General features: G+C 44.4%; 1 protein-coding gene across 1 annotated transcript in view; it reads left to right on the top strand.

Annotated features, from left to right (window-relative positions):
• Positions 1–206: 206 nt before the first annotated feature.
• LOC121549252 (SRC kinase signaling inhibitor 1) overlaps positions 207–26,100 on the top strand; it is a 61,996-nt gene continuing 36,102 nt past the window's right edge. The window contains exons 1-3 of the mRNA XM_045223778.1: positions 207–287; positions 12,022–12,341; positions 19,927–19,953. Of these exons, the coding sequence (XP_045079713.1) occupies positions 12,045–12,341; positions 19,927–19,953 (324 nt within the window). The 5' untranslated portion in view covers positions 207–287; positions 12,022–12,044. The remainder of the gene's footprint in view (positions 288–12,021; positions 12,342–19,926; positions 19,954–26,100) is intronic.

Below are 26,100 nucleotides of genomic sequence, written 5' to 3'. Positions count from 1 at the left end.
CAGCTTGTCCCTGAAGACTGGAAAGGATTATACTCTCAGAGACACACACACATACACACACACACACACACACACACACACACACACACACACACACACACAGTCTCAGCAGCACAGTCAGAAACCCTGCCTGCCTCCAATCTCCGGCACTGCACTGTGCACTCCTCCTTAGCTCTTCACTAGCACTCGATACACACACTTACACACACACCTCACACACACTGGGACACACACTCCACTACCATGTAGAGCCTCTGCAAAGGACACACCGGCACAGGACCAGCCAGGTACGATCCATCCATTCCTGCTGTGCTATAATTGACACATTGTGCATCAGTGGACTGGATGAGTGGTGCTGGAATGAGCCAGGCAGTCAGCTCGGCTGCAGAGCAGACCTTCTTCTTGCAAGCTGCATGCACCAAGATTTTCTGGCTTTTGCATAACCAAGGAGATGGTGAGGGGCTGGATGCTCAGAGTGTGGTGGAGCCCAAATCCTTCAGTGCTCTACTCTGCTCTGCCGCCCAGGGAGAAAAGTATGCGGTGGCAAGGCAAGGCACATTAGCCTTAACCTGGATTGACCTTGAGTAGTTAATGGACTATTAAGAACCATGTGGAGCACTAGCCAAAGTCTCGCCTTCTTAAATGACACGGTTAGCCTTCTGCCAGTCAATTTCTCATGCGGCTGGGGCAGATATGAATTTGGATGAGGTTGTAAGCTAATAAACATGTCAGGGAAAAATGCTAATGGTTATAGGACATATTAATCTCGTGCAATTAGCTAATATTTTGTTGTGATATCAGAGTGTAGGATGTGAAAGGGAAAATTAGGATGAGCATGTTGGATGATGCCTGTTCACCCCTCTGGGTTTTGACGCTGATGGCTTATGATAACATCTTACTTTATTTGTAGTTTAGCATATGTCAGAGGTTTTGCTCCATATATCGGAAGTAGCTGCAGCATTGGTGATATATAAAGGGTTTTCTATACAGCCAGGAGAGTATTGCTGACTCCAAATCAATTTGATGCTTTTGAAGAATCCCTTTGATATCAGTTTGTAAATCCCTGGATATCTATGGCTTTCTTTTCTTGAAAAATGTCTTTCAACTAAGAACTACTGTACTATTGCAGGAAGAATGTCACAGGTTGAATTAGCGTTTTGTTGTAATTTTTTTGATCCAGCTTTAATTTAAAAAAAGGTCTCTCTATCTCCCAGAGCATTAATTATGTTTTCACTATGATGGCTTAATTTCTCTGGAAATGTCTTCATCCATTTTTCTATAGCCAGGTTTCCATCAGAATACTCAATCATATACACTGCAGTTGAGGTCATCTTGACAGACATTGACCCACATTTTGATACACTCTCAAAGCTGTCATTTCCCTTGTACAAGATTCTGTCTTTTTTTAAAGCTGATGAGAGGGGAGAGTGTCTATCTGGCTGAGGTGGGGCTGGTCTGGTTGTGGTCTGGTTGTGGTCTTTCGGTGTTCTAGCTATGGTCTGGTTGTAGTCTGACTGGTCTGGTTGAGGTCAGTGGCCGTGGTCTGTCTGCGGTCTGGTTGTGGTCTGGTTGTGGTCCGGTTGTGGTCTGGTTGTGGTCTGACTGTGTTCTAGCTGTGGTCTGGCTGTATGGTCTAACTAGCTGTATGTTCTGGTTGTGGTCTGACGTGGTCTGGCTCAGTGGTCTTGCTGTGATCAGACTGTGGTCAGTGTCTATGGTCTGGCTGTGGTAAGGCCATGCTGTGGTCTGGCTGTAGTAGGGCCATGCTATAGTCTGGCTGTGGTAGGGCCATGTTATAGTCTGGCTGTAGTAGGGCCATGTTATGGTCTGGCTGTGGTAGGGCCATGTTATGGTCTGGCTGTAGTAGGGCCATGCTGTGGTCTGGCTGTAGTAGGGCCATGTTATGGTCTGGCTGTAGTAGGGCCATGCAATGGTCTGGCTGTGGTAGGGCCATGTTATGGTCTGGCTGTAGTAGGGCCATGCTGTGGTCTGGCTGTAGTAGGGCCATGCTATGGTCTGGCTGTGGTAGGGCCATGCTATAGTCTGGCTGTGGTAGGGCCATGCTATGGTCTGGCTGTGGTAGGGCCATGTTATGGTCTGGCTGTGGTAGGGCCATGCTATGGTCTGGCTGTGGTAGGGCCATGTTATGGTCTGGCTGTAGTAGGGCCATGTTATGGTCTGGCTGTAGTAGGGCCATGTTATGGTCTGGCTGTGGTAGGGCCATGCTATGGTCTGGCTGTGGTAGGGCCATGTTATGGTCTGGCTGTGGTAGGGCCATGCTATGGTCTGGCTGTGGTAGGGCCATGTTATGGTCTGGCTGTAGTAGGGCCATGTTATGGTCTGGCTGTAGTAGGGCCATGTTATGGTCTGGCTGTGGTAGGGCCATGTTGTGGTCTGGCTGTGGTCTTTTTGCTGTCTGACCGTAATGCTACAGCAGGTTGGTTGTGATTGAAACTCTGCCACCCAGAAGAGCTGACCCAGCGGCCCTCTACATTACTCACAGCCTCAAGCCCAGCCAGCCACCATCCCAGCCAGCCACCATCCCAGCCAGGCACCCAGCCCAGCCAGCCCCCAGCCCAGCCAGACACCCAGCAGACTGCCTGCTACAGAGGTCAGGGGTTAAGGAGATATTTGGCCCTGTGGGGACGTGGAGGGGAGAGATCAGTGATAACAAACAGCATGTGTTGCCAGGCAGCGTCAAATAAATGTTGATGCTGTGCACATGCATCGATACATCTGTCTGCCCTCATGCTCAGCAACACATTGTCTTGAACTTGTGTGATGTATATGGGAAGTGTGTGTGTGTGTGATGTGTGTATATGGTGTTTCTTCATTATCAGATGAGCTAAGCTCTTAATATTTTGACACAATACATTGTATCTCTTTCTCTCGCATGCATGCAAACACACACACACACACACACACACACAATAACACACACACACACACACACACACACACACAAACACCCACACACACACCTTTCTGTTTAACTGTCTGCTCGACTGAATCAATTTCCCATTTGCCTTTCTTTTCCTCTGAGCATCAGTCTTTTTAATTGCTTAGCCTACTTCACTTTCCATGTAGCAGTTGACTTATGACCGTTGTTGAATATTTATGTAAAAGGTTGCCAGCTATGAATTGCTGGTGTGCGAATTGCCTTAGTGTGCATCACATTTGCAGTCAAAGCAGATCTGAGATGATGCTTAAGCAAAATGAGTGAATTACTAAAGATTAACTAAAGAAGTGCTGTCATGCAGTGAGCTTTACAGTACATATGCTATCCACAGAAATGTTTTCCCTTAGTTGGCATAGTGTAGTATACTGATGTAGTACGCTTGTCGTATGACTTCAAAACAGAGCTATTCGATCAGGGTCCTGCATGACTGAAACACCTCTGGTTACTATCCAATCTTTCCAATCAAATCAATTAATGAGTAAATGTTGTAGCTAATCAATTAAATCCGTTGATCAATTAACTGCCAAGCAGAGAAGACAGCCAGCAATACTTCAGCCCTGCGGGTCTGGTAATTAAATAGCCCATCTGCTCCAAAATAATGCACTCTCCTCACGTCAAGGATATAGTATAGACCAGGGATAATCAACTAGATTCAGCCGCGGGCCGATTTATTTCTTAAACAGATGGTCGGGGGACCGGAACATAATTACAAATAATTTGTTGACGGCAAATTGACCGCAAGAAGCCCAAACAGATATAATGTTTCACTAAAACATAATAATTTCAAACCTTGCTTATATTTGTATACGATCACGTTTCTCTCTATTATGAGTGGGAAGACTTGGGAACAGATTTCTTCAATTAAAATCACTTGGAGCTAATTTCCTGGTGTTGTTAGTGTACAGTCGTGGTCAAAAGTTTTGAGAATGACACAAATACTAATTTTCAAAAAGTCTGCTTCCTCAGTTTTGATGATGGCAATTTGCACATACTCCAGAATGTCATGAAGAGTGATCAGATGAATTGCAATTAATTGCAAAGTCCCTCTTTGCCATGAAAATGAACTTAATCCCCAAAAAACATTTCCACTGCAATCCAGCCCTGCCACAAAAGGACCAGCTGCCATCATGTCAGTGATTCTCTCGTTAACACAGGTGAGAGTGTTGACGAGGACAAGGCTGGAGATCACTCTGTCATGCTGATTGAGTTAGATTAACAGACTGGAAGCTTTAAAAGGAGGGTGGTGCTTGAAATCATTGTTCTTCCTCTGTTAACCGTGGTTACCTGCAAGGAAACATGTGCCGTCATCATTGCTTTGCACAAAAAAGGGCTTCACAGGCAAGGATATTGCTGCTAGTAAGATTGCACCTAAATCAACCATTTATCGGATCATCAAGAACTTCAAGGAGAGAGGTTCAATTGTTGTGAAGAAGGCGACAGGGCGCCCAAGAAAGTCCAGCAAGCGCCAGGACCGTCTCCTAAAGTTGACTCAGCTGCGGGATCGGGGCACCACCAGTGCAGAGCTTGCTCAGGAATGGCAGCAGGCAGGTGTGAGTGCATCTGCACGCACAGTGAGGCGAATACTTTTGGAGGATGGCCTGGTGTCAAGAAGGGCAGCAAAGAAGCCACTTCTCTCATGGAAAAACATCAGGGACAGACTGATATTCTGCAAAAGGTACAGGGATTGGACTGCTAAGGACTGGGGTAAAGTCATTTTCTCTGATGAATCCCCTTTCCGATTGTTTGGGGCATCCGGAAAAGACCTTGTCCGGAGAAGACAAGGTGAGCGCTACCATCAGTCATGTGTCATGCCAACAGTAAAGCATCCTGAGACCATTCATGTGTGGGGTTGCTTCTCAGCCAAGGGAGTGGGCTCACTCACAATTTTGCCTAAGAACACAGCCATGAATAAAGAATGGTACCAACACATCCTCCAAGAGCAACTTCTCCCAACCATCCAAGAACAGTTTGGTGACGACCAATGCCTTTTCCAGCATGATGGAGCACCTTGCCATAAGGCAAAAGTGATAACTAAGTGGCTCGGGGAACAAAACATCGACATTTTGGGTCCATGGCCAGGAAACTCCCCAGACCTTAATCCCATTGAGATCTTGTGGTCGATCCTCAAGAGGCGGGTGGACAAACATAAACCCACAAATTCTGACAAACTCCAAGCATTGAAGTTAATTGACAGCATGCCAGGGCAGATTGCAGAGGTCTTGAAAAAGAAGGGTCAACACTGCAAATATTGACTCTTTGCATAAACTTAATGTAATTGTCAATAAAAGCCTTTGACACTTATGGAATGCTTGTAATTCTACTTCAGTATACCATAGTAACATCTGACAAAAATATATCATAACACTGAAGCAGTGAACTTTGTGAAGACCAATACTTGTGTCATTCTCAAAACTTTTGACCACGACTGTATTATGTCAACCCCCCCCAAAAAATGCCAGTTGGGGAACCCTGGTATAGACACTATGTTATGTGTGTACCATAAGGTAGTATATGCCCTAAGTAGGCCTCTCTCATCAGCCTCTTTCATCACACCTACTCCTCACATCTGTGTTATTGGGCCCTCGGTATGCTCTTAAACCTTTAGTAAGCCCTTATTCATGACATTATAGTAAGCCCTATTCATGACATTGCGTAGATGCTCCACCCTAATGAGGCTTGGTTGCCTCTCATTCATGGAACTGCCTGGCTGAATCCCAAGCCCAGTCTAAGTCACTAACATGGAGCTGCCTGGCTGAATCCCAAGCCCAGTCTAAGTCACTAACATGGAGCTGCCTGGCTGAATCCCAAGCCCAGTCTTGGTCACTAACATGGAGCTGCCTGGCTGAATCCCAAGCCCAGTCTTGGTCACTAACATGGAGCTGCCTGGCTGAATCCCAAGCCCAGTCTTGGTCACTAACATGGAGCTGCCTGGCTGAATCCCATGCCCAGTCTTGGTCACTAACATGGAGCTGCCTGGCTGAATGCCAAGCCCAGTCTTGGTCACTAACATGGAGCTGCCTGGCTGAATCCCAAGCCCAGTCTTGGTCACTAACATGGAGCTGCCTGGCTGAATCCCAAGCCCAGTCTAAGTCACTAACATGGAGCTGCCTGGCTGAATCCCAAGCCCAGTCTTGGTCACTAACATGGAGCTGCCTGGCTGAATCCCAAGCCCAGTCTTAGTCACTAACATGGAGCTGCCTGGCTGAATCCCAAGCCCAGTCTTGGTCACTAACATGGAGCTGCCTGGCTGAATCCCAAGCCCAGTCTTGGTCACTAACATGGAGCTGCCTGGCTGAATCCCAAGCCCAGTCTTAGTCACTAACATGGAGCTGCCTGGCTGAATCCCAAGCCCAGTCTTGGTCACTGATTAGTCTGCACTATTAGATCATGGACTCTGACTCATCCAGCCCTGGCATTCAGTCAATGACATTACTCAGCAAGATCCTGTGTCTGAACCCAGAGGGAGAGAAAGTCTCCTCAGCTCCAAGCACAGATCCTGGCCAGGGACAACGTTAGCAATAACATATTACTGTGATCATGCTACGCATAGTGTGCATTGTCAAAACGTTAAAGTTACACCAGCTGTCATAATAGGTATGCACTAATGTATACCCCAAAATATTGAAAAAACATACTCCGAGGTATAATCATAAACTGAATTGAGCTCCATACAATATCCAATGGAATGAATCCCTCGATTTGAAATGGTAATTATTAGGGCATTATTACGTATTTAGCATTTCTACATGTCATTTCTATCTCGACTGTTAATTGTGTTTTCTGCGTTATGATGTACAGTTTCATCTGACATGCAAATACTGTCACAAATAATGTCTCAGGCCCTCCCATTGGCACTTCACTGACGGAGGGAACGAGCTGTTCTTGACTGTAATTCCAGGGTGTCATGTGCTTAGTCTGTCAGCTGATGGACTGTGTTAAACGGTGGTACTGTACTGTGAGATATGGGTGGGGTATTTAGTCAAGAAAGCAGTACACACTATGAATATACCGTTTGGGCCAGAGGCCATTGGAATATGTATGATAACGGAATTCAATTCATATGGAAAGGTTGTATTGAGATGTGTCTTTATAGTATAGAGAGTGGATGGTGGCTTAGCGTGTGAGAGAAGATGAAAGAGGGGAATGGTAGGGAGGTGGGTGTAAGAGATTGTGGTGGAGAGATGGAATAGTAATAGCACAGTAATGGAAATCAGTGTGGAGGACATTGGGTTTTATTGGTGAGATGTTTATCTCTGGCAGAACCAATTCCCCCTGTTTGGAGCACAAGGACACACTCAAATAATATATTTATCTTAGAGCGGCAATATATTTCAATATTTTGTCATCTTCATTATGCTGAATAATACATGCACACCAAACACGACTGTCTGCAATTGATGACAGATTTGTTTCAATATCCTGTGCTCTGGATGTCAAACCTTTCATTTACATTAGCATGTCAAACCCTTCATTCACATTGAATAGAATTAAACAATGGAGGCCTTAGAGGTCAATTCCCTATGTGTTCCGGTGCTAAACAGAGGGGTCTCTCATGCTCTTCCATCGGCCAGTAGCCAAGCTCTCCACAAACCGGATGAGAAGAGCTAACTGTTGGGTGGAACGAAGTCATGTTTCCATAGCCTGGTCCAAGATCTGTTTGTGCTGTCTTGCAAACGTTTCGCATGAAAATGATCATAGGAGTTGACAAGACAGCACAGACAGATCTGGCACCAGGCTAGTGTGTCCATTGTTCAGAAAGGACATTTTTGAGTGGATGGTGTCAGAAATTGGAGATAGCAATCAAGTTGTGAAAGTAATATGGCTGACATCAGTGACCGACAGAGAAGGAGTAAAGGAAGGAAGGAAATAAGTGAGGAAGTTAAGGAGGGAAGAAGCTAGGAAATCATTTTAATAGAACTTGGCCAGAGCACGAACTTGCCAGTCCCAGAGCTGAGCAGAAATAATCAAGAGTCAGTGTGATGAAATCGTAAAAATAAAAAACGGCCTCTGTCACACCCCCATGTCAGCGGCAACCGAGGTTGTTGTGTTCGCCCCATAATGAGAAATGTTTGGCCACAGCCTTGAGACAATCCATTTGGAATGTGTCCATACTTCAGGTTGGCTGAAATACAACGCCGCCCGGGCAATGACTATCACTCACTGCGTTTTAAGTTCCGCTTGAACTCTAATGAACACTAGCTCCGATGATGAATCCTCGGCCGCCTCACAAAAGAGGAGTGAGGGAGGGATGAGGGCGAGAAAATCCTCCTCCTACAGTGACAAAGTTTACATAAAAGATTCAGCAGTGTGAAAAGGAAAAATTAAAAGGATGTTCGTCACCAGCATTAACGGTGTAATTAACGATCCCGTAACGTTTCTAATAATGGGACCTGTGTTAGAGGTGACAGGTCATTAAGAATGCTACTGCTGTGAGTTATACTGCCAGGGTAGAAAAGCACTGGTAGATACAGGGTTCCTTGTGTATAGATGGATTAAACTGTTTCATTGAAAATGTCATTGTTATATTGATATAATTTGAATATAAAATTCAAGTGTTACATAATCTATTTACATGATGTCATCACTTTAGAATATAACATACTATATTGTCCAATCGATGTGTAAACACGCCTTTGGCTTCACAAATTTCCCACTATAAAACCTTCAGCCCCCGACAGATTTTCCTTGTCTCCTCTAACAGATCTCTGCTGTCATGGCTGCATCATGGAATCCCTGCATCCCTCCGCTACTCCACCACAAGAGTTACATCTGAAACCAAGCGAAATCAAACCCTGTGAAACGCATTATCACAGTTTTTGCTCTGTACTGAAAGTGCTCAATCTGGAAAACTTGACCTCTGACATGCACGATTTTCTTTGGAATTGTGGATTAATTAACAAAATACTAAAATAGCGCTTTTAAGTGAGCTATCCCTTTAAACTGGGTACAGGGCACTAACCCCAGCCCAGACAATGCAGTAGCAGTGACTGTATTACCCTGAGAACATCTGTGTCGGTCGGAGAGCTCTCTAACCTTGAGATAATCACACGTAGAGCTGCCCATCCACAGACTAAGTAATGGGCCTAAACTGCAGAAAATCAATATGGATCCCTCTATCAGCTCAACCATAAGACATGTGATTTACTGCATGGATTCAATACCGTCAGCTGTTTAGCTTCTGTAGGACCTACTTACCGAAACAGAGAGGAATGTAGCAGTGAATGGTCAATGGCTGATGTTGCATTAGGTGCAATGTATGGACCTTTATAGAGCATGTTTTAATAATGCATTGATGCATGAACGGTTATGGTTCACTATCGTATCTCATGCTGACTATTCTCTCCTTTATTTATTAGTTTGCTGGTGGACTGTACTTGGCGACTTCAACCTCCCAACGTTTGCCTTCGATTCATTTCTTTCCAACTCTCTCTTTCCCCTCCTTGTCTCTTTTGACCTCACCCTTACCCAATCCCCTCCAACTCACAAGGCAGGCAATACAGTTGACCTCATCTTAACTAGAGGCTGCTAGCCTACTAATCTCACTGCAACCCCCCTCTAGGTCTCTGATCACCACTTTGCTTCCTTTTCTGTCTCCCTTTCCTCCAACCCTAGCCACTCAGCCCCTACCTAAATGGTAATGCGCCATCGCAATCTTCGCTCTCTCTCTCCTACTCTCTCTCCTACTGTCTCCTGATTCATCCTCTTCAACTCTACTCTCCTCCCTTTCCGCATCCTATGACTCGCACTGGCCCCTTTCCTCCCGGCCGGCTTGGCCCTCCTCTCCTACTCCTTGGCTGAGTGACTCAATGCAAGCTTATAGAACAGGGCTGTGGGCAGCTGAGCGAAAATGGAGGGAAACTAAACTTCCGGAGGACCTATCATCCTTCCACTCCCTCCTCTCTACTTTCTCTTCCTCTGTATCCGCTGCTTAAGCCACTTTCTATCACTCTAAATTTCAAGCTTCTGCCTCACCCTAGGAAACTCTTATCCACCTTCTCCTCCATCCTTAATCCTCCACCCCCTCCCCCTCCCCCTTCCTCCTTGTGGATGACTTTGTCAACCACTTTGAGAAGAAGGTGGACAACTTCCGCTCCTCATTCACTCAGCCTATTGAGTCCACTGGTCCCACTCACACAGATCTATGCTTGACCTCTTTCTCCCCTCTCTATCCAGATGAAATCCTGCGACTAGTGAGGTCCAGCCACCCGACAACCTGCCAGCTCGACCACATCCCCTCCTCCCTTCTCCAGACCATCTCTGGAGACCTTCTCCCATTCCTCACTTCCCTCATGAACTCATCTCTAACCAATCACTCGACTCCTCTGACGTCAAAAACTACAGACTGGTATCCCTTCTTTCTTTTCTTTCCAAAACACTTGAGCGTGCTGTCTCTGACCAACTCTCTCACTATCTCTCTCAGAACAATCCTCTTGACCTTAACCAGTCATGCTTCAACCGAGACTGCTTTTCTCTGTGTCACGGAGGCTCTCCGCACTGCCAAAGCTGACTCTCTCTCCTCTGTTCTCATCCTCCTAGATCTATCTATCTGCTGCCTTCGACACCGTGAACCATCAGATCCTCCTCTCCACCCTCTCAGGGCTGGGTGTCTCACACTCTGCACACTCGTGGATTGCATCCTACATGGCAGGCCACTCCTACCAGGTGTCATGGAAAGGATCTGTGTCTGGAGCACGTACTCTCACTACTGTTGTCCCCCAGGGCTCGGTTCTAGACCCTCTGCTCTATACACCAAGTCACTCGGCTCCGTCATACCGTCTCTCCTATCATTGCTATGCAGATGACACTCATCTATTTTTCTTCTTCCCCCCTTCTGACACCCATGTGGTGACACGCATATCTACGTGCCTGGCAGATATCTCAGCTTGGACGTCGGCCCACCACCTCAATCTCAACCTCGACAGGCCTGCCCACTCAAAGACCTCTCCATCACGGTTGACAAATCCACGGTGTCCCCCACCCAGAGTGCAAAGAATCTTGGCGTGACCCTGGACAACATCCTGTTGTTCTCTGCAAACATCAAAGCAGTAAATCGCTAGCTTTGACTTTGCTGATAGCTATTTTATTGAGGAAAAATGTACCTACTATGACTGTGATTATGCGGTTGTCCCACCTATCTATCTTAAGATGAATGCACTAACTGTAAGTCGCTCTGGGTAAGAGCGTCTGCTAAATGACTAAAATGTAAAATCTTGCAGACAAGGCATGTGAAGTTGCATGCACACACACACACACACACACACACACACACACAGGCTCTTCACTCTCTCTCTCTTTCTCATGATCTGTCCATTCCATTCTCAGAAGACAGTGGAAAAACTGTTTGCTTCGGTCTGGTGCTGCTTAGCCAGCAGATCTGGTCACTATTGACTTTCTGAAAATGGGATTCACTGGGTTTTTCCTAGGGAGCACATTTAGCTCCTTTAGTGACAGTCCTTGGTCAATTTATTCAAGTTATCTCCATGGCCACAAGCTGGCGCTATGACATACTCCCTAAAGGAGGAACAGCTCACATCCAATCATGGCTTCTGACACAGAATGGTCCTGACATTCATGGGTGCTGTCATCTCCAAGATTTGGGACTTCACCCTGTGTCAGTAGTGTCGCCTTGAGGTCTCTACAAGGACGACTTGATTGTTGTGGGATTTGGCATATGCTGCTTGAGGCCTTGGATATACATTGATGTGTGTGTGTGTGTGGAGGAATGGGGTTAAGTGTGTGTCTTTGTGTGTGTTTGTGTGCGTGTGTGTGTTTGTGTGTGTGTTTGTGGGTGTGTGTGTGTGTGTGTTTGTGTGCGTGTGCATGCCTTAAGGAGAGTGCGACTGACTTGACTCTGGGTTGTCATTATATGGACAGGATCATGTACTCAGGTCATAGTGTTAAGAGATTCCTGTTTCTCCATCTCCTCCCATGAACACATATTGTAACAAACACCAATATTGTCAGGAGGCTATTTAACTTTAGGGAAATCTAATGTTGATGTCTGAGAGCTAGCTCTCTGCTTGACCTCTGACCCCACGTTCCCTCATCTTTGACCCCTCCAGGTCGGGAGAGAAGAAAGGGTCACATGATCTCTGCTGGGGATGCAGAGTTCCCGTGTGAGTACCACACCCTGGGCCACGGTGGCACGCGCTGTTTCCCTCACAACAACAACAACAACGGGAGGCTGGCGCCAACCTCGGGGAACCGCCAACGCCACAACGCCATCGCTGCCAAGAACTTGGAGGCCCTTACGAACCTTCACAAGGCTGACATAAAGCGCCAGCACGAAGCCTTCATGGACCTCCAAAAGAACCAGAAGTACCCGGCCAGCCCCTGTATGTCACAGGGCCAGAGCTCACCTAACTGCGGCCGCCAACAGCAGGTAACATCTTAATACCCTCAATTACCCATCCCTGGTACTTAAACAGTTGAGAACCACAGGAGTATCCAGGCTACATGTCAATTAATCAGTTTCTCATGACATCGTTGGCTGATAGTTATCAGGTGTTAGAGGGAGAGGAAGATAGAAACAGAGATTTGAGATAGGTAGGAAATAGACACAATGATCCATACATGAAAGGTTGACCTCTTCCATCCACCAAATCCCCCTCTCTATCTCTCTGTTTTTTCCTTTCATCCACCACATGCTTTGCAGTCAATGCCTGCATGTCAAAGCTGTTAGAGATGCAAAGCACCATGGCACCATGGCTTATTCTCCCCTACCCTCATCCCTCTATCCTGATTCCTCCATCCCTCTACCCCAATCACCTGCCTGGGAATACCACCATTCATCATAGACTCCCGTCTCTCCACACTCTCTCCTCCATCGGCCAAGTATCACTCCATCCCCTCCTCTGTTTCCTCCCTTTTGCTTTTTATTTGCTCTGTGTATTTACCCTGATGCAGCCATCTAGCTCTGCACACAAGTGTGCGAGAGAGAGAAAAAGAGAGAGAGAGGGAGAAACAGGTGGAGTCCACAGTTGCCACGGCAACCCCCAGCCCCCATATGATATCATATGGCTGGCAATGCCTAGGCAAGGAGAGAGAGTGGAGAGGACCAGACGGCAGCAGCGAGAGAGAGAGAGAAACAAAGAGGGAGAGATGAGGAGTGAGAGAACGACTGAAACTGCGATTGGGCTGTGACGGTATAGAGACAGAGAGAGAGAGAGAGAGAGAGAGAGAGAGCGAGAGAGAGAGAGCGAGAGAGAGAGAGAGAGAGAGAGAGAGAGAGAGAGAGAGAGAGAGAGAGAGAGAGTGAGTGAGTGAGTGAGAGTGAGAGAGAGAGAGAGAGAGAGGAGGTTCCACTGGTTCTACTTCAGATATCCAGACCAACACTGCCTGGGATTTACTGATTCCTCTGGGCTCGCGGGAGAGCGGGAGAACAGAGCCGCCGCAGTCAGAAAATGGAGAAGGGGGAGGAGGAAAGAGAGGGAGGCATGTGGAGCAGCATGCGAACCAGCACACCACCACCAGTCAGCCAGCGGCAGCATCAGGCTCGTTGAGTAGCAGCAACGGTACCAGTTCTCCCTTTCATTCGTTAATCAATGGAGACGTGCAGAATCCTGTGTGTTCTGTTGTTACGGTGGAATAGGTGTGTTTCTGCTGCTGCATGTGGGGCAGAGAGAGGGAGAAAGAGTGTGATGTATGCATGTATAGTAGAGAGCTGTATCTATACCTGGCTGCGTGTGTGTGTGTGCGTGTGTGTGTGTGTGTGTGTGTGTGTGTGTGTGTGTGTGTGTGTGTGTGTGTGTGTGTGTGTGTGTGTGTGTGTGCATGTGACTATGACCAGCCAGTGTGTGCTCGTTTGTGTGAGTGTGTAGGTGAGACCAGTGCAGGTAAGACAAGATGCAATGGGTATGCCTCTCCTCTACTCCCTCCTTTCTGCAGGCATAAGAGGAGGGGTGTGTGTATGATCTGTGTGTCTGGGCTGGCTCATGCCAGGTTTTACCAGTGTGCAGGTGTTGGCCAGGTGTGGTTGTGGTGCCGCAGTGTCTGAAATAACAGGAGGGGGCTAGTGTGTGTGTGTGAGTGTGTGTGAGTGTGTGTGTGAGAGAGAGAGAGAGGGTGGGTGGGGACAGGGATGACTACTTGGCATGCAGGTCAGGCATGTGTTGCTCCACTCATCGCTCTCTTTCTCTCTCTCTTTCTCTCCCTCTCTCTCCCTCTCCCTCTCTCTGTACACATAGGTCCATCGTGTGATTTTCAGCTCGTGTGATTGAGAAATATGTCAGGGCATTGAATTGCGTCATGGTGCATAGGGGGCCGGTTTATTTTGTGTGGGGCAGATTTTATGTTCTGAAACGCCCTCTTGTTAGTGCATATTGGAGGAGAGGTGGGCAGGGGAAACTGAAGTAGGAGGGGTGAAGAAGGAAAGGTGGATGAATACATGAATAGAGAGAGGGGGGACGTGGGAAAATGTGTTTAATGCATATGCATATGCACAAGTCTACTGGTAAGTTAGCGGGTGGAGTTAGACGAGTACAAAATGGATGTGTAGAGGTAGGTGCTAGTGTAGGACATGGAGGGAAAGTTTCAGTAACATGCATGTCAGTCTCTCCTGGCTCAAAGTTCAGGAGAGATTGACTGCATCCTTATTGGTCTTTGTGCGAGGTATTGATGCGTTGAAGGTACCGAACTGTCTGTTCAAGCAGTTGACACACAGTTCGGACACTCATCGGTACAACACAAGACATGCAACTAGAGGTCTCTTCACAGTCCCCAGGTCCAGAACAGAGGCTGGTAAACGCACAGTATTAAATAGAGCCATGACTAAATGGAACTCTCTGCCACCCCAGGTAACTCAAGCTAGCAGTAAAACCAGTTTAAAAAAACAGATAAAATAACAGCTTACTGCACAAAGGGGGCTGTGAAGAGACACAGCTATTTTATATATCTTGTACTGTCATTTCAACTGTACCATGTATTAGACCCAGATATTGTGTGTACAGTATGAACAGATATGTAGGCTATGTGTGACATTTTAAATGTATGTATTTCAGTCCTTGACTAATAATGTTCTGTACTATGTATTATGTCATGTTTCATGTGGACCCTAGGAAGAGTAGCTGATGCTTTTTCAGCGGCTCAGCATATGATTAAGGGTGTACAAGATAGTGTATATCTGCTTCAAGATTCTAGCAGGGTCGATATAGACAGTAGAACACATACATGACATTTAAAACAAACAATATGTGCAACCATTCTCAACTTCATGTTTTAATTACAAGTTCAAGTTAAAACATTTGATTATACCCACATGGCGTTCATAGGCACTGATATACTGTACACACTGTAGGTATAGGCTAACAGCAATAAATCAATAAAACACTATTTCATCAGAAAAACACTAGAATGATGGGTATGTGGTATCAGTTTTCAGGTCCTACTTACATTGATCAATAACATACTTGTGACTGTGTAGAAGCCTGGCCAGTAGAATGGGGTCTGATTGGAGGTAACATGGCATGGTGTCTGATTGGTGGTAATATGGAATGGGGTCTGATTGGTGGTAATATGTCATGGGGTCTGATTTGTGGTAATATGTCATGGGGTCTGATTGGTGGTAATATGGCATTGTGTCTGATTGGTGGTAATGTCATGGGGTCTGATTGGTGGTAATATGGCCATGCAGGCAGACACATGATCACTAGCGCTGACTCGGACAGCAGCCTGCAGGACACACAAAGCACTCTGTATCTGGGTCACAGGAGCCTACAGGCCTCTGTTCTGTTGGTTTATCCCCAATTCTTCTCTTCCTCTCCTGCCTCTGCTCTGCTCTGTCTATCTTCATCCAGCTTCTCTTCTCCACATACTCTCTCAACAGAGGATAGGAACTCATTGAATATTTCCTCTCAAACCAGGGTAGGAATGGAAGGCTCTTTCTTAACAGAGTGTAGGACTGAACCTTCTGTCTCAAAAGAAGGTAAGAACTGAGAGCGAGGGAGTTAAAAAGGTCCAGCTCTGAGCTAATGGAATATAATAATATATCTGAATGTAGCTGGGTCATTCTTGAATTTCAGTGGCATTTGCGTCCCGTGCCATGGCAACCATGAAAAACACTTTAAAATGAAAATAGCTACACATCATTTGTTTATACTGAGCTGGTTATCAATCACAAAACGTAACGCAAGTCCTTCATACTGCAACACTTTAGGACAGGGATCATCAACTAGATTCAGCTACGGGACTATTTTTTTCTTGACCGGCTGGTCGGGGGGCCGGAACATAATTACAAATAATTTATTATTTGGGCAAGAAGCCCAAACATATATAATATTTGACTAAATCGTAATCATTTCAAACCTTGCGTACATTTGTATACATTCCACATGCCTCTCTATTATGTGTTGGAATACTTGGGACAGATTTCCAAAATTAAAATCACATTTTATGTCCAAAAATGAAACATTAAAAAAGTATAATATACAGTGCATTCAGAAAGTATTCAGACCCCTTGACTTTTTCCATATTTTGTTACGTTACAGCCTTATTCTAAAATGGATTAAATAGTTTTTTCTCCAATCCATCTAGACACGATACCCCATAATTACAAAGCAAAAATATTTTGCACATGTATAAAAATAAGAAAAACAGAAATATCACATTTACATGGGTATTCAGACCCTTCACCCAGGTCTTTGTTGAAGCACATTCGGCAGCGATTACAGCCTCGAGTCTTCTTGGGTATGACGCTATAAGCTTGGCACATCTGTATTTGGAGAGTTTCTCCCGTTCTTCTCTGCAGATCCTCTCAAGCTCTGTCAGGTTGGATGGGGAGCGTTGCTGCACAGCTATTTTCAGGTCTCTCCAGACATGTTAAATCGGGTTCAAGTCCGGGCTCTGGCAGGGCCACTCAAGGACATTCAGAGACTTGTCCCGAAGCCACTCCTGCGTTGTCTTGGCTGTGTGCTTAGGGTCGTTGTCCTGTTGGAAGGTGAACCTTCACCCCAGTCTTAGGTCCTGTTCGCTCTGGAGCAGGTTTTCATGAAGGATCTCTCTGTACTTTGCTCCGTTCATCTTTGCCTCAATCCTGACTAGTCTCCCAGTCCCTGCCGCAGAAAAACATCCCTACAGCATGATTCTGCCACCACCATGCTTCCCCGTAGGGATGGTGCAAGGTTTCCTCCAGACGGGACGCTTGGCATTCAGGCCAAAGAGTTCAATTTTGGTTTCATTAGACCAGAGAATCTTGTTTCTCATAGTCTGAGACTCTTTAGGTGCCTTTTGGCAAACTCCAAGCGGGCTGTCATGTGCCTTTTAATGAGGAGTGGCTTCCCGTCTGGCCACTATACCATAAAGGCCTGATTGGTGGAGTGCTGCAGAGATGGTTGTCCTTCTGGAAGGTTCTCCCATCTCCACAGAGGAACTCTGGAGCTCTGTCAGAGTGACCATCGGGTTCTTGGCCACATCCCTGACCAAGGCCCTTCTCCCCCGATTGCTCAGTTTGGCAGGGCGGCCAGCTCTAGGAAGAGTCTTGGTGGTTCCAAACTTCTTCCTTTTAAGAATGATGGAGGCCACTGTGTTCTTGGGGACCCTCAATGCTGCAGAAATGTTTTGGTATCCTTCCCCAGATCTGTGCCTCGACACAATCCTGTCTCGAAGCTCTACGGACAATTCCTTTGACCTCATGGCTTGTTTTTTTGTTTTTTTGACATGCACTGTCAACTGTGGGACCTTATATAGACAGGTGTGTGCCTTTCCAAATCATGTCCAATCAATTGAATTTTCCACAGGTGGACTCCAATCAAGTTTTAGAAACATCTCAAGGATGATCAATGGAAACAGGATGCACCTGAGCTTAATTTCGAGTCTCATAGCAAAGGGTCTGAATACTTATGTAAATAAGGTATTTCTGTTTTTTAGATTTTATACATTTGCTAATATTTCTAAAAACCTGTTTCACTTTGTCATTATGGAGTATTGTTTGTAGATTGATGAGGAAATGTTTTTATTGAATCCATTTTAGAATAAGGCTGTAACGTAACGAAATGTGGAAAATTCAAGGGGTCTGAATACTTTCCAAAGGCACTGTATATATATATATACTTTTTTTTTTTGGGGGGGGGGTGGCAAATAAAACCACCCACGGACCAAATTTGGCCCGCGGGCTTCCAGTTGGGAAACCCTGTTTATGTTTATACATTTTAGTCATTTAGCAGACGCTCTTATCCAGAGCAACTTACAGGAGCAATTAGGGTTAAGTGCCTTGCTCAAGGGCACATCGACAGATTTTTCACCTAGTCGGCTCGGGGATTAGAACCAGCAACCTTTCGGTTACTGGCACTACGCTCTTAACCACTAAGCTACCTGCCGCCCTATTTATGCATTGTTGAAAGTACTTAGGGCAAGCAAATTGGGTTATCCCAGTAGTGAGGAAAAGAATTGTAGTTACATGTTTTGGGGATTTAGGGATATCTACCTATTATTTTGAAAGATAGAAAGTAAACAAAGTATTTCATATATTGTATCGATTAATAAAAACAAAGAAGGCTATTAAAATAAATGTTCTTTCAACAAATATACCTTAAATTAGCCATTGGTGTAAACCGTCATTGGTGTTACTACTCCTACTGGTGGCACAATGTTATAATAATGGTACAAATAATTTAAAGTCATAAAGCTGCCATATTAGTTGATTTAGAATGGGAAGACGTACCCAAAATTGTAGAAACATTTAGTTAATTTTCCCCCAAAATGCCATGCCCAAACGCCACCGCAATTCAAGATCGACCAAGCTGTTTAGGCGTTGAGTCAGGTAGCGTAGCTGTTTGGAGCATTGGGCCAGTAACCAAAAGGTTGCTGGTTCGAAAATCCCTGATCCGACTATGTGAAAAATCTGTCAATGTGCTCTTGAGCAAGGCACTTAACCCTAATTGCTCCTGTAAGTCGCTCTGGATAATAGCGTCTGCTAAATCACTAAAATGTAAATGTTTAGATTAGTGATAAAATAGTCAGTTATCATCCCTAATGTAGATGGAACCAAAATAGAACCGTGTACTTGACACCCCTGGCACAAGGCCTACATAGTGTTGTCACAGTGTCTTGGTTATAGCCTACCATTGTCTCTGTGACTCAAGGACACTACACACAGTCACAATAGCCAAACACAACCTAATAGATTTAATGAACTTTGTCCTCTCCTTTGGAGGCTGCCCAAATTCCCTTAAAAAGCCAAGCTTCTTTAATCCAGTGTCTGTGTATTGCTTTAATCCACTCCTGAATTTGAGCCAGCTAATTGTGTGAACAGTAGGCGTTCAGTTGGATTGCTAGCTAGCTAGTGTGTGTGTGTCGTGTAGTGTCTGTAAACATTTGATTCATTGTTGGGAAGCAATTACAAGCAATTAAAAGGCTATTATGATGGCACTGAAGGACATCGGAAGTTTAATCTGGTCTATCATCACAATAATTAGCCCCTCATTTTCCGATTGGATCTGATGGAGAGAGAAATATGATGGTATTATACCCCTTATTTTTTTGTCTTGAGAAAGTCTTCAACTCCTCTCTCTCTGTCTCTCTGTCTCTCTCTCTCTCTCCTCCGATAAAGTATACATTCAAATCTTCCCAACTTTATTTGTCACGTCTGCATTATCTCACAAACGTCAGACTGAAAGCGGATAGATGGATCTTTCTCACTCACTCTCCCCTTTTCTCCATTCCCCACATTTCACTCCATCCCTCTCTCTCTCTCTCTGACTAGCAGCCGTTGTCAGGGAGAAGACAGTTGTCCGGCTTAAGGGATGGGAACATATCTAACTCCCTTTTCTCTCTCTCTCTCTCTCTCTCTCTCTCTCTCTCTCTCTCTCTCTCTCTCTCTCTCTCTCTCTCTCTCTCTCTCTCTCTATCTCTCTCTCTCTCTCTCTCTCTCTCTCTCTCTCTCTCTCTCTCTCTCTCTCTCTCTCTCTCTCTCTCTCTCTCTCTCTCTCTCTCTCTCTCTCTCTCTCTCTCTCTCTCTCTCTCTCTCTCTCTAGCAACAGCCAAACTACTGGAGCTTCAAGGTCAGTGCTAAGACTGTTTGTGTTTTAGTGTGAATCTGTGTCTCTGTCTCTGTGGATTTGTCTATAATGGGATAACCATTCATAGTGTCTGTGTGTGCGTCTGTGTGCTTCTCTACTCCTCATTGTGAGTGTTGCAGTGTTTGCACACACCTCTGAGACTTGTCACTGGTGTTGGAATGCATCTGCGGCTGTATTTTGAGTCCCTCATAAAGGGCCAAATCCTAACTTGAGATCTGTATGCTGTAATTGGACATCACCTAAATTATGCCTTGATGTCAATGGGAGATTTGTGCGAAAACTTACTTTGCCTGGATCTCAAGTTAGGATTTGGGCCAAAGAGACTTAACATATCTGTAATATGTAAAGCATTTGCCTGATTTGCAACAATTGTGGTTTACATTCCGTGTTTATGAACCACCACGACTGTAGAACAGTTCTGTCTGCAAGGTTTAGGTACTCTTAGTGGACACAATAAGCATTCTGGCTCAATATGTCTGCCGTGCATCCCCCATGTGGGTGCTACATATTGGCTTCCCCATATTCTGTAATGTCACTATGTAAAGTTGATACGGGGGTGTGGGGGTGGGGGGGTACCTTATGGGTACCTTCATGTGTGTGTAAAATATTACTGTTGTCAGATTTGTAATTAATAGATTTTAGATGTGTATGAAAATGTTTTTTGTTGTTGTTTTTTTGTGCTATATATGCATTGTTTAGCAGGAATGGAATGTTCGTATCCTTTATATTTGACTGGGACATGTGGTTGTCCCACCTAGCTATCTTAAAATGAATGCACTAACTGTAAGTCACTCTGAATAAGGCAATCTGCTAAATGACTAAAATGTCAAATGTAAATGTTTTACATGCAGATCTCATATTACTGTATTGAATTGAGTTTTGTAGTTTTTTTTCATATTGATCACATATATACAAATGTATAATTTTTACATTTCTTTATTAAAAATGTAGTACTTTTTTTACATTTGACTGTGTAAAACCTAGCAGTACTACTTATTTCTCTGAGAGTGAGGCGGATATATAGCATTTTGCTAAGTAACATGATCGTTTGTCTCTCTGAAATGAAACCATCAAGTGATAGAGTTTAAACAAATACACGTCTGTCCTTGAACAACCCCATGCCATGATTAGATAGCAAAAAAACACACCAATCTCTTTCATAATTTCTTTAAACAATATATGCTAATTTAGCCCCCAAAATTAAAATGGATATAAAGCGTTTTGGAATTAAACTCTCCATATGAATAATTCCTTATGACATAGATCTGACTGCTGTGTGTTGCTGACCAAAGCACAAGGCAGGAGAGGAGAACAGAGGAAGAAACAAAGGATGGAAGGGTGTTTGAAGGCCAAGTTGTTCCTGATACAAGTTTCTGAATTTGCATCAAGGGAAGAGTTGATGCTTTCAGAATGAATAGATGTCCAACAAAAGTCTACAGTGTAGAATGGCACTGTCGGGTATCTTTGTAGTATCTAAACAGAAGCATTCTACACACAGAGGCATTCCATTAGTGTAGCAGTCTCTCCACTACATTTCCACAGTAAATATACTGAATATTTCACAAATGTACATTTCCTATTTGGATTTCCAATCCCTGCATTCTCAATTTACATGTCATACAATACCTCCCTACTAATTACATAACTGGTGGTTTCCTCATATGCCAGCAGTCCATTTCCCTCTTATCTCGTTCAATGTCATTGAATCCCCCGTTCGCTGTTGGCTCCCAGTTCTAAAGGGATTGCTTATCGCTTGCCTTCCCTTCCTCTCAAGGAGGCTGCTATTCTCACTATTCTGATGCAAGAGAAATCCCTTGAGCACTGCTCCTCGCTCTCTCGCTGTGTGCGTGTTTGTGTCGATGTGTGTTGACGTGTGTGTCTGTAATGGCCCCTTGCCCGGTTTCTTTTTATGTTTTGTTGGCTTGCTAGCACTTCACAAGTGCACGTGCATGCACACGTGCACACTAGATTAGCATACAAACATGCCTACATTTACCCGGAAGGTTGTTGATGGACCCATAATGTAAATGCATGCACACAGTCACAAGCTATGCACAGACAGAAACACACACACACACATCCGCACCAGCAAAATCACAAAATCATTTTGAAGACTCACCTTCTTCTCACATTCTCTCAGATCCTCCGACAAAACGGAGGGATTGTCTGTCTGTTTAAACTACTCTCCATGGGGAGGCCATACCGTGGATTAATATGCTTGCAGTGCTCACTCTTCTGTCTTTCTGACTGCAAAGACTGCTAGGCAACAACAGAGGAATAGAGGACCTCTGCTGTATAATTTCCTTCCTTTTGCGGATCCCAGCCCCACTAATACAAACATTAATACCATCGTCTGCCCCTCATAGGCCTCGGTCGGTCTGTCTGTCTGTCTGGAGTGGGAAAGTAATCGGAGTCCATTGTCTCCTCTCTCCCGCATTACTGTTGAATCAGGCCAGAAAGTCTATATACTATAGTTAATGTGCATTACAAATGGCACCCTATTCCTTATATAGTGCACTACTTGTGACCAGAGTCCTATGGGCCCTGGTCAAAAGTAGTGCACTACAAAGGGTCAAAAGTAAGGGAATAGGGTGCCATTTGGGACGCAACCTTAGAGCCATGTAAAGGCTTCTATTCAGGCACTAGCCGTGTTCACATGTACAATGAGTCATTCATCAGATCCAGGTGATGTCATCATGTGTCCTACAGTGCATTGATTCCTTGAGCTCGACTCCTTTTATTCAGAGCTGCTCACAAAATAAATTTGATTTCATGCAGGAGCTATTGTTAGGTGTTCTGTAAGTGGCGTAGCAATAAAGTGCAGCTTGAATGTTCTTTGATTGATTGGTTGGATGATTGATTGGTAGGTTGAGTGCTTGATGAATTATTGCACATGATAGGAGGTGAACAGAGGCAACATACAGGTAACTGTCAAAATATAGGAACACCAAGATAAAATGCCAATAGGGCTGAGGCCACGAGCCGCCCGAGCCGCCAGAACAGATTCAATGTGCCTTGGCAATGAAGTGTCTGGAGGGATGTGACAACCTTCTTCCATGAGAAATTCATCATTTGGTGTTTTGAAAACGCTGCCTCACGCACCGCTCCATAATCTCCCAAAAGTGTTAAATTGGGTTGAGATCTGTTGAGTGAGACCCACGCATGCACACACACACACGCACGCACACGCACACGCACACGCACGCACACACACCCTTTAAACCCCCTATGCTCCTTTGAGACCCCTCTTTCAAAGTCAATGAGACCTCTTCTTCTAGCCATGGTAGCCAAAATACTGGTCAACTGGGCATGACTCTATACATGATGGGATGTTAATTACTTAACTAACTCGGGAACCACACCCGTGTGGAAGCACCTGCTTTCAATATACTTTGTATCCCTCATTGACTCAAGTCTTCCTTTATTTTGGCAGTTACCTGTATGGAAAAGAGACTGTCGATATACTGTAGAGGACAATGGCAACATAAATAGCATACTTTATAACAAACAAAGCTAAAATCGCTATGCTGTTGTTCAGTGTCCTGGTTGAATGCACTGGTAAAAGTTCCTGCCAAAGGACTGAAATGTAGAAGCAGCATAGTTAGTATTACAACATTTTGACAAGATATTGTCTTGCTTCAGAAAGTCTCGATGTCTAAGTGTGGAATATCTGTGATATTTTTTGTCATTTAGTAGACGCTCTTATCCAGAGTGATGTGGGGGGGACATGTACCCCCCATCCCCAGTGAACGTTGCGCCCCTGCTCACTACCACTGTGAGTTGCATTTTTGTCCCCCCTAGTTTTATCATTGGAATGTGATACAAAACGAGGTAACGGCCCCCCCCACTTCTAAAACCAAAGTTGCACCCCTGGTAGTGAGTGCATACATGTTTCACACACATACAGTGCATTCGGAAAGTATTCAGACCCCTTGACTTTTTCCACATTTTGTTATGTTACAGCCTTATTCTAAAATGGATTAAATAAAACAAAATCCTCAGCAATCTACACACAATACCCCATAATAAAGCAAAAACAGGTTTTTAGAAATGTTTGCACATTGCACAACAACATAAATACCTTATATTTACATTTTAGTCATTTAGCAGACGCTCTTATCCAGAGCGACTTACAGTTAGTGAGTGCATACATTTTCATACTGGCCCCCCGTGGGAAACGAACCCACAACCCTGGTGTTGCAAGCGCCATGCTCTACCAACTGAGCTACAGAGGACTTATATGTGATATTTCCGTATATATTTAATTTTAATACATTTGGAAAAATTTCTAAAAACCTGTTTTTGCTTTGTCATTATGGGGTATTGTGTGTAGATTGATGAGAGAAAAAACACGATTTAATCAATTTTTGAATAAGGCTGTAAGTTAACAAAATGTAGAAAGTGTCAAGCGGTCAGAATACTTTCCCGAGTGCACTGTACACACCTACTCATTCCAGAGTTTTTCTTTATTTTATTTTTTACAATTTTCTACATTGTAGAATAATAGTGAAGACATCAAAACTATGAAATAACACATATGGAATTATGTTGTAACCAAAAAAGTGTTAAACAAATCAAAATATATTTTATATTTGAGATTCTTCAAAGTAGCCACCCTTTGCCTTGATGACAGCTTTGTACACTCTTGGAATCCTCTCAACCAGCTTCATGAGGTAGTCACTTGGAATGCATTTCAATTAACAGGTTTGCCTTGTTAAAAGTTAATTTGTGGAATTTCTTTCCTTCTTAATGCATTTGAGCCAATCAGTTGTTTTGTGACAAGGTAGGGGTGGTATACAGATGATAGCCCTATTTGGTAAAAGATCAAGTCCATACTATGGCAAGAACAGCTCAAATAAGCAAAGAGAAATGACAGTCCATCATTACTTTAAGACATGAAGGTCAGTCAATCAGGAAAATGTCAAGATCTTTTAAAGTTTCTTCAAGTGCAGTCGCAAAAACCATCAAGCACTATGATGAAACTGGCTCTCATGAGGACCGCCACAGGAAAGGAAGACCCAGAGTTACCTCTGCTGCAGAGGATAAGTTAATTAGAGTTAACTGCACCTCATTACAGCCCAAATAAATGCTTCACAGAGTTCAAGTAACAGACACACAACATCAACTGCTCAGAGGAGACTGCGTAAATCGGGCCTTCATGGTCGAATTGCTGCAAAGAAACCACTACTAAAGGACACCAATAAGAAGAGACTTGCTTGGACCAAGAAACACGAGCAATGGACATTATACTGGTGGAAATCTATCCTTTGGTCTGATTAGTCCAAATTTGAGATTTTTGGTTCCAACCGCCGTGTCTTTGTGAGACGCAGAGTAGGTGAACAGATGATCTCTGCGTGTGTGGTTCCCACCGTGAAGCATGGAGGAGGAGGTGTGATGGTGTGGGGGTGTTTTGCTGGTGACACTGTCTGTGATTTATATAGAACCAGCATGGCTCCCACAGCATTCTGCAGCGATACACCATCCCATCTGGTTAGTGCTTAGTGGGACTATCATCTGTTTTCAACAGGACAATAACCCAAAACACACCTCCAGGCTGTGTAAGGGCTATTTGATCAAGAAGAAGAGTGATGGAGTGCTGCATCAGATGACCTGGCCTCCACAATCACCTGACCTCAACCCAACTGAGATGGTTTGGGATGAGCTGGACCGCAGAGTGAAGGAAAAGCAGCCAACAAGTGCTCAGCATATGTGGGAACTCCTTCAAGACTGTTGGAAAAGCATTCCTCATGAATCTGGTTGAGAGAATGCCAAGTGTGTGCAAAGCTGTCATCAAGGTGGCTACTTTGAAGAATAGAAAATATAAAATATATTTTGATTTGTTTAACAGTTTTTTTGTTACTACATGATTCCATATGTGTTATTTAATAGTTTTGATGTCTGCACTATTATTCTACAATGTAGAAAACAGTAAAAATAAAGAAAAAACCTTGAATGAGTAGGTGTGTCCAAACTTGACTGGTACTGTATACACACACACACACACACAAACACACACACACACACACACACACACACACATACCACATACACACACACACACACGCACACACACATACACACACACACACAAACACAACAACAACACTGTTTACCATAAAGGGAATCCCT

The sequence above is a fragment of the Coregonus clupeaformis genome, chromosome 1 (genome assembly GCF_020615455.1).
Source record: "Coregonus clupeaformis isolate EN_2021a chromosome 1, ASM2061545v1, whole genome shotgun sequence".
Lineage (NCBI taxonomy): Eukaryota > Metazoa > Chordata > Actinopteri > Salmoniformes > Salmonidae > Coregonus > Coregonus clupeaformis.
Note: the sequence above shows the minus strand (reverse complement) of the source record. Positions and strands in the feature narration are given on the sequence as shown.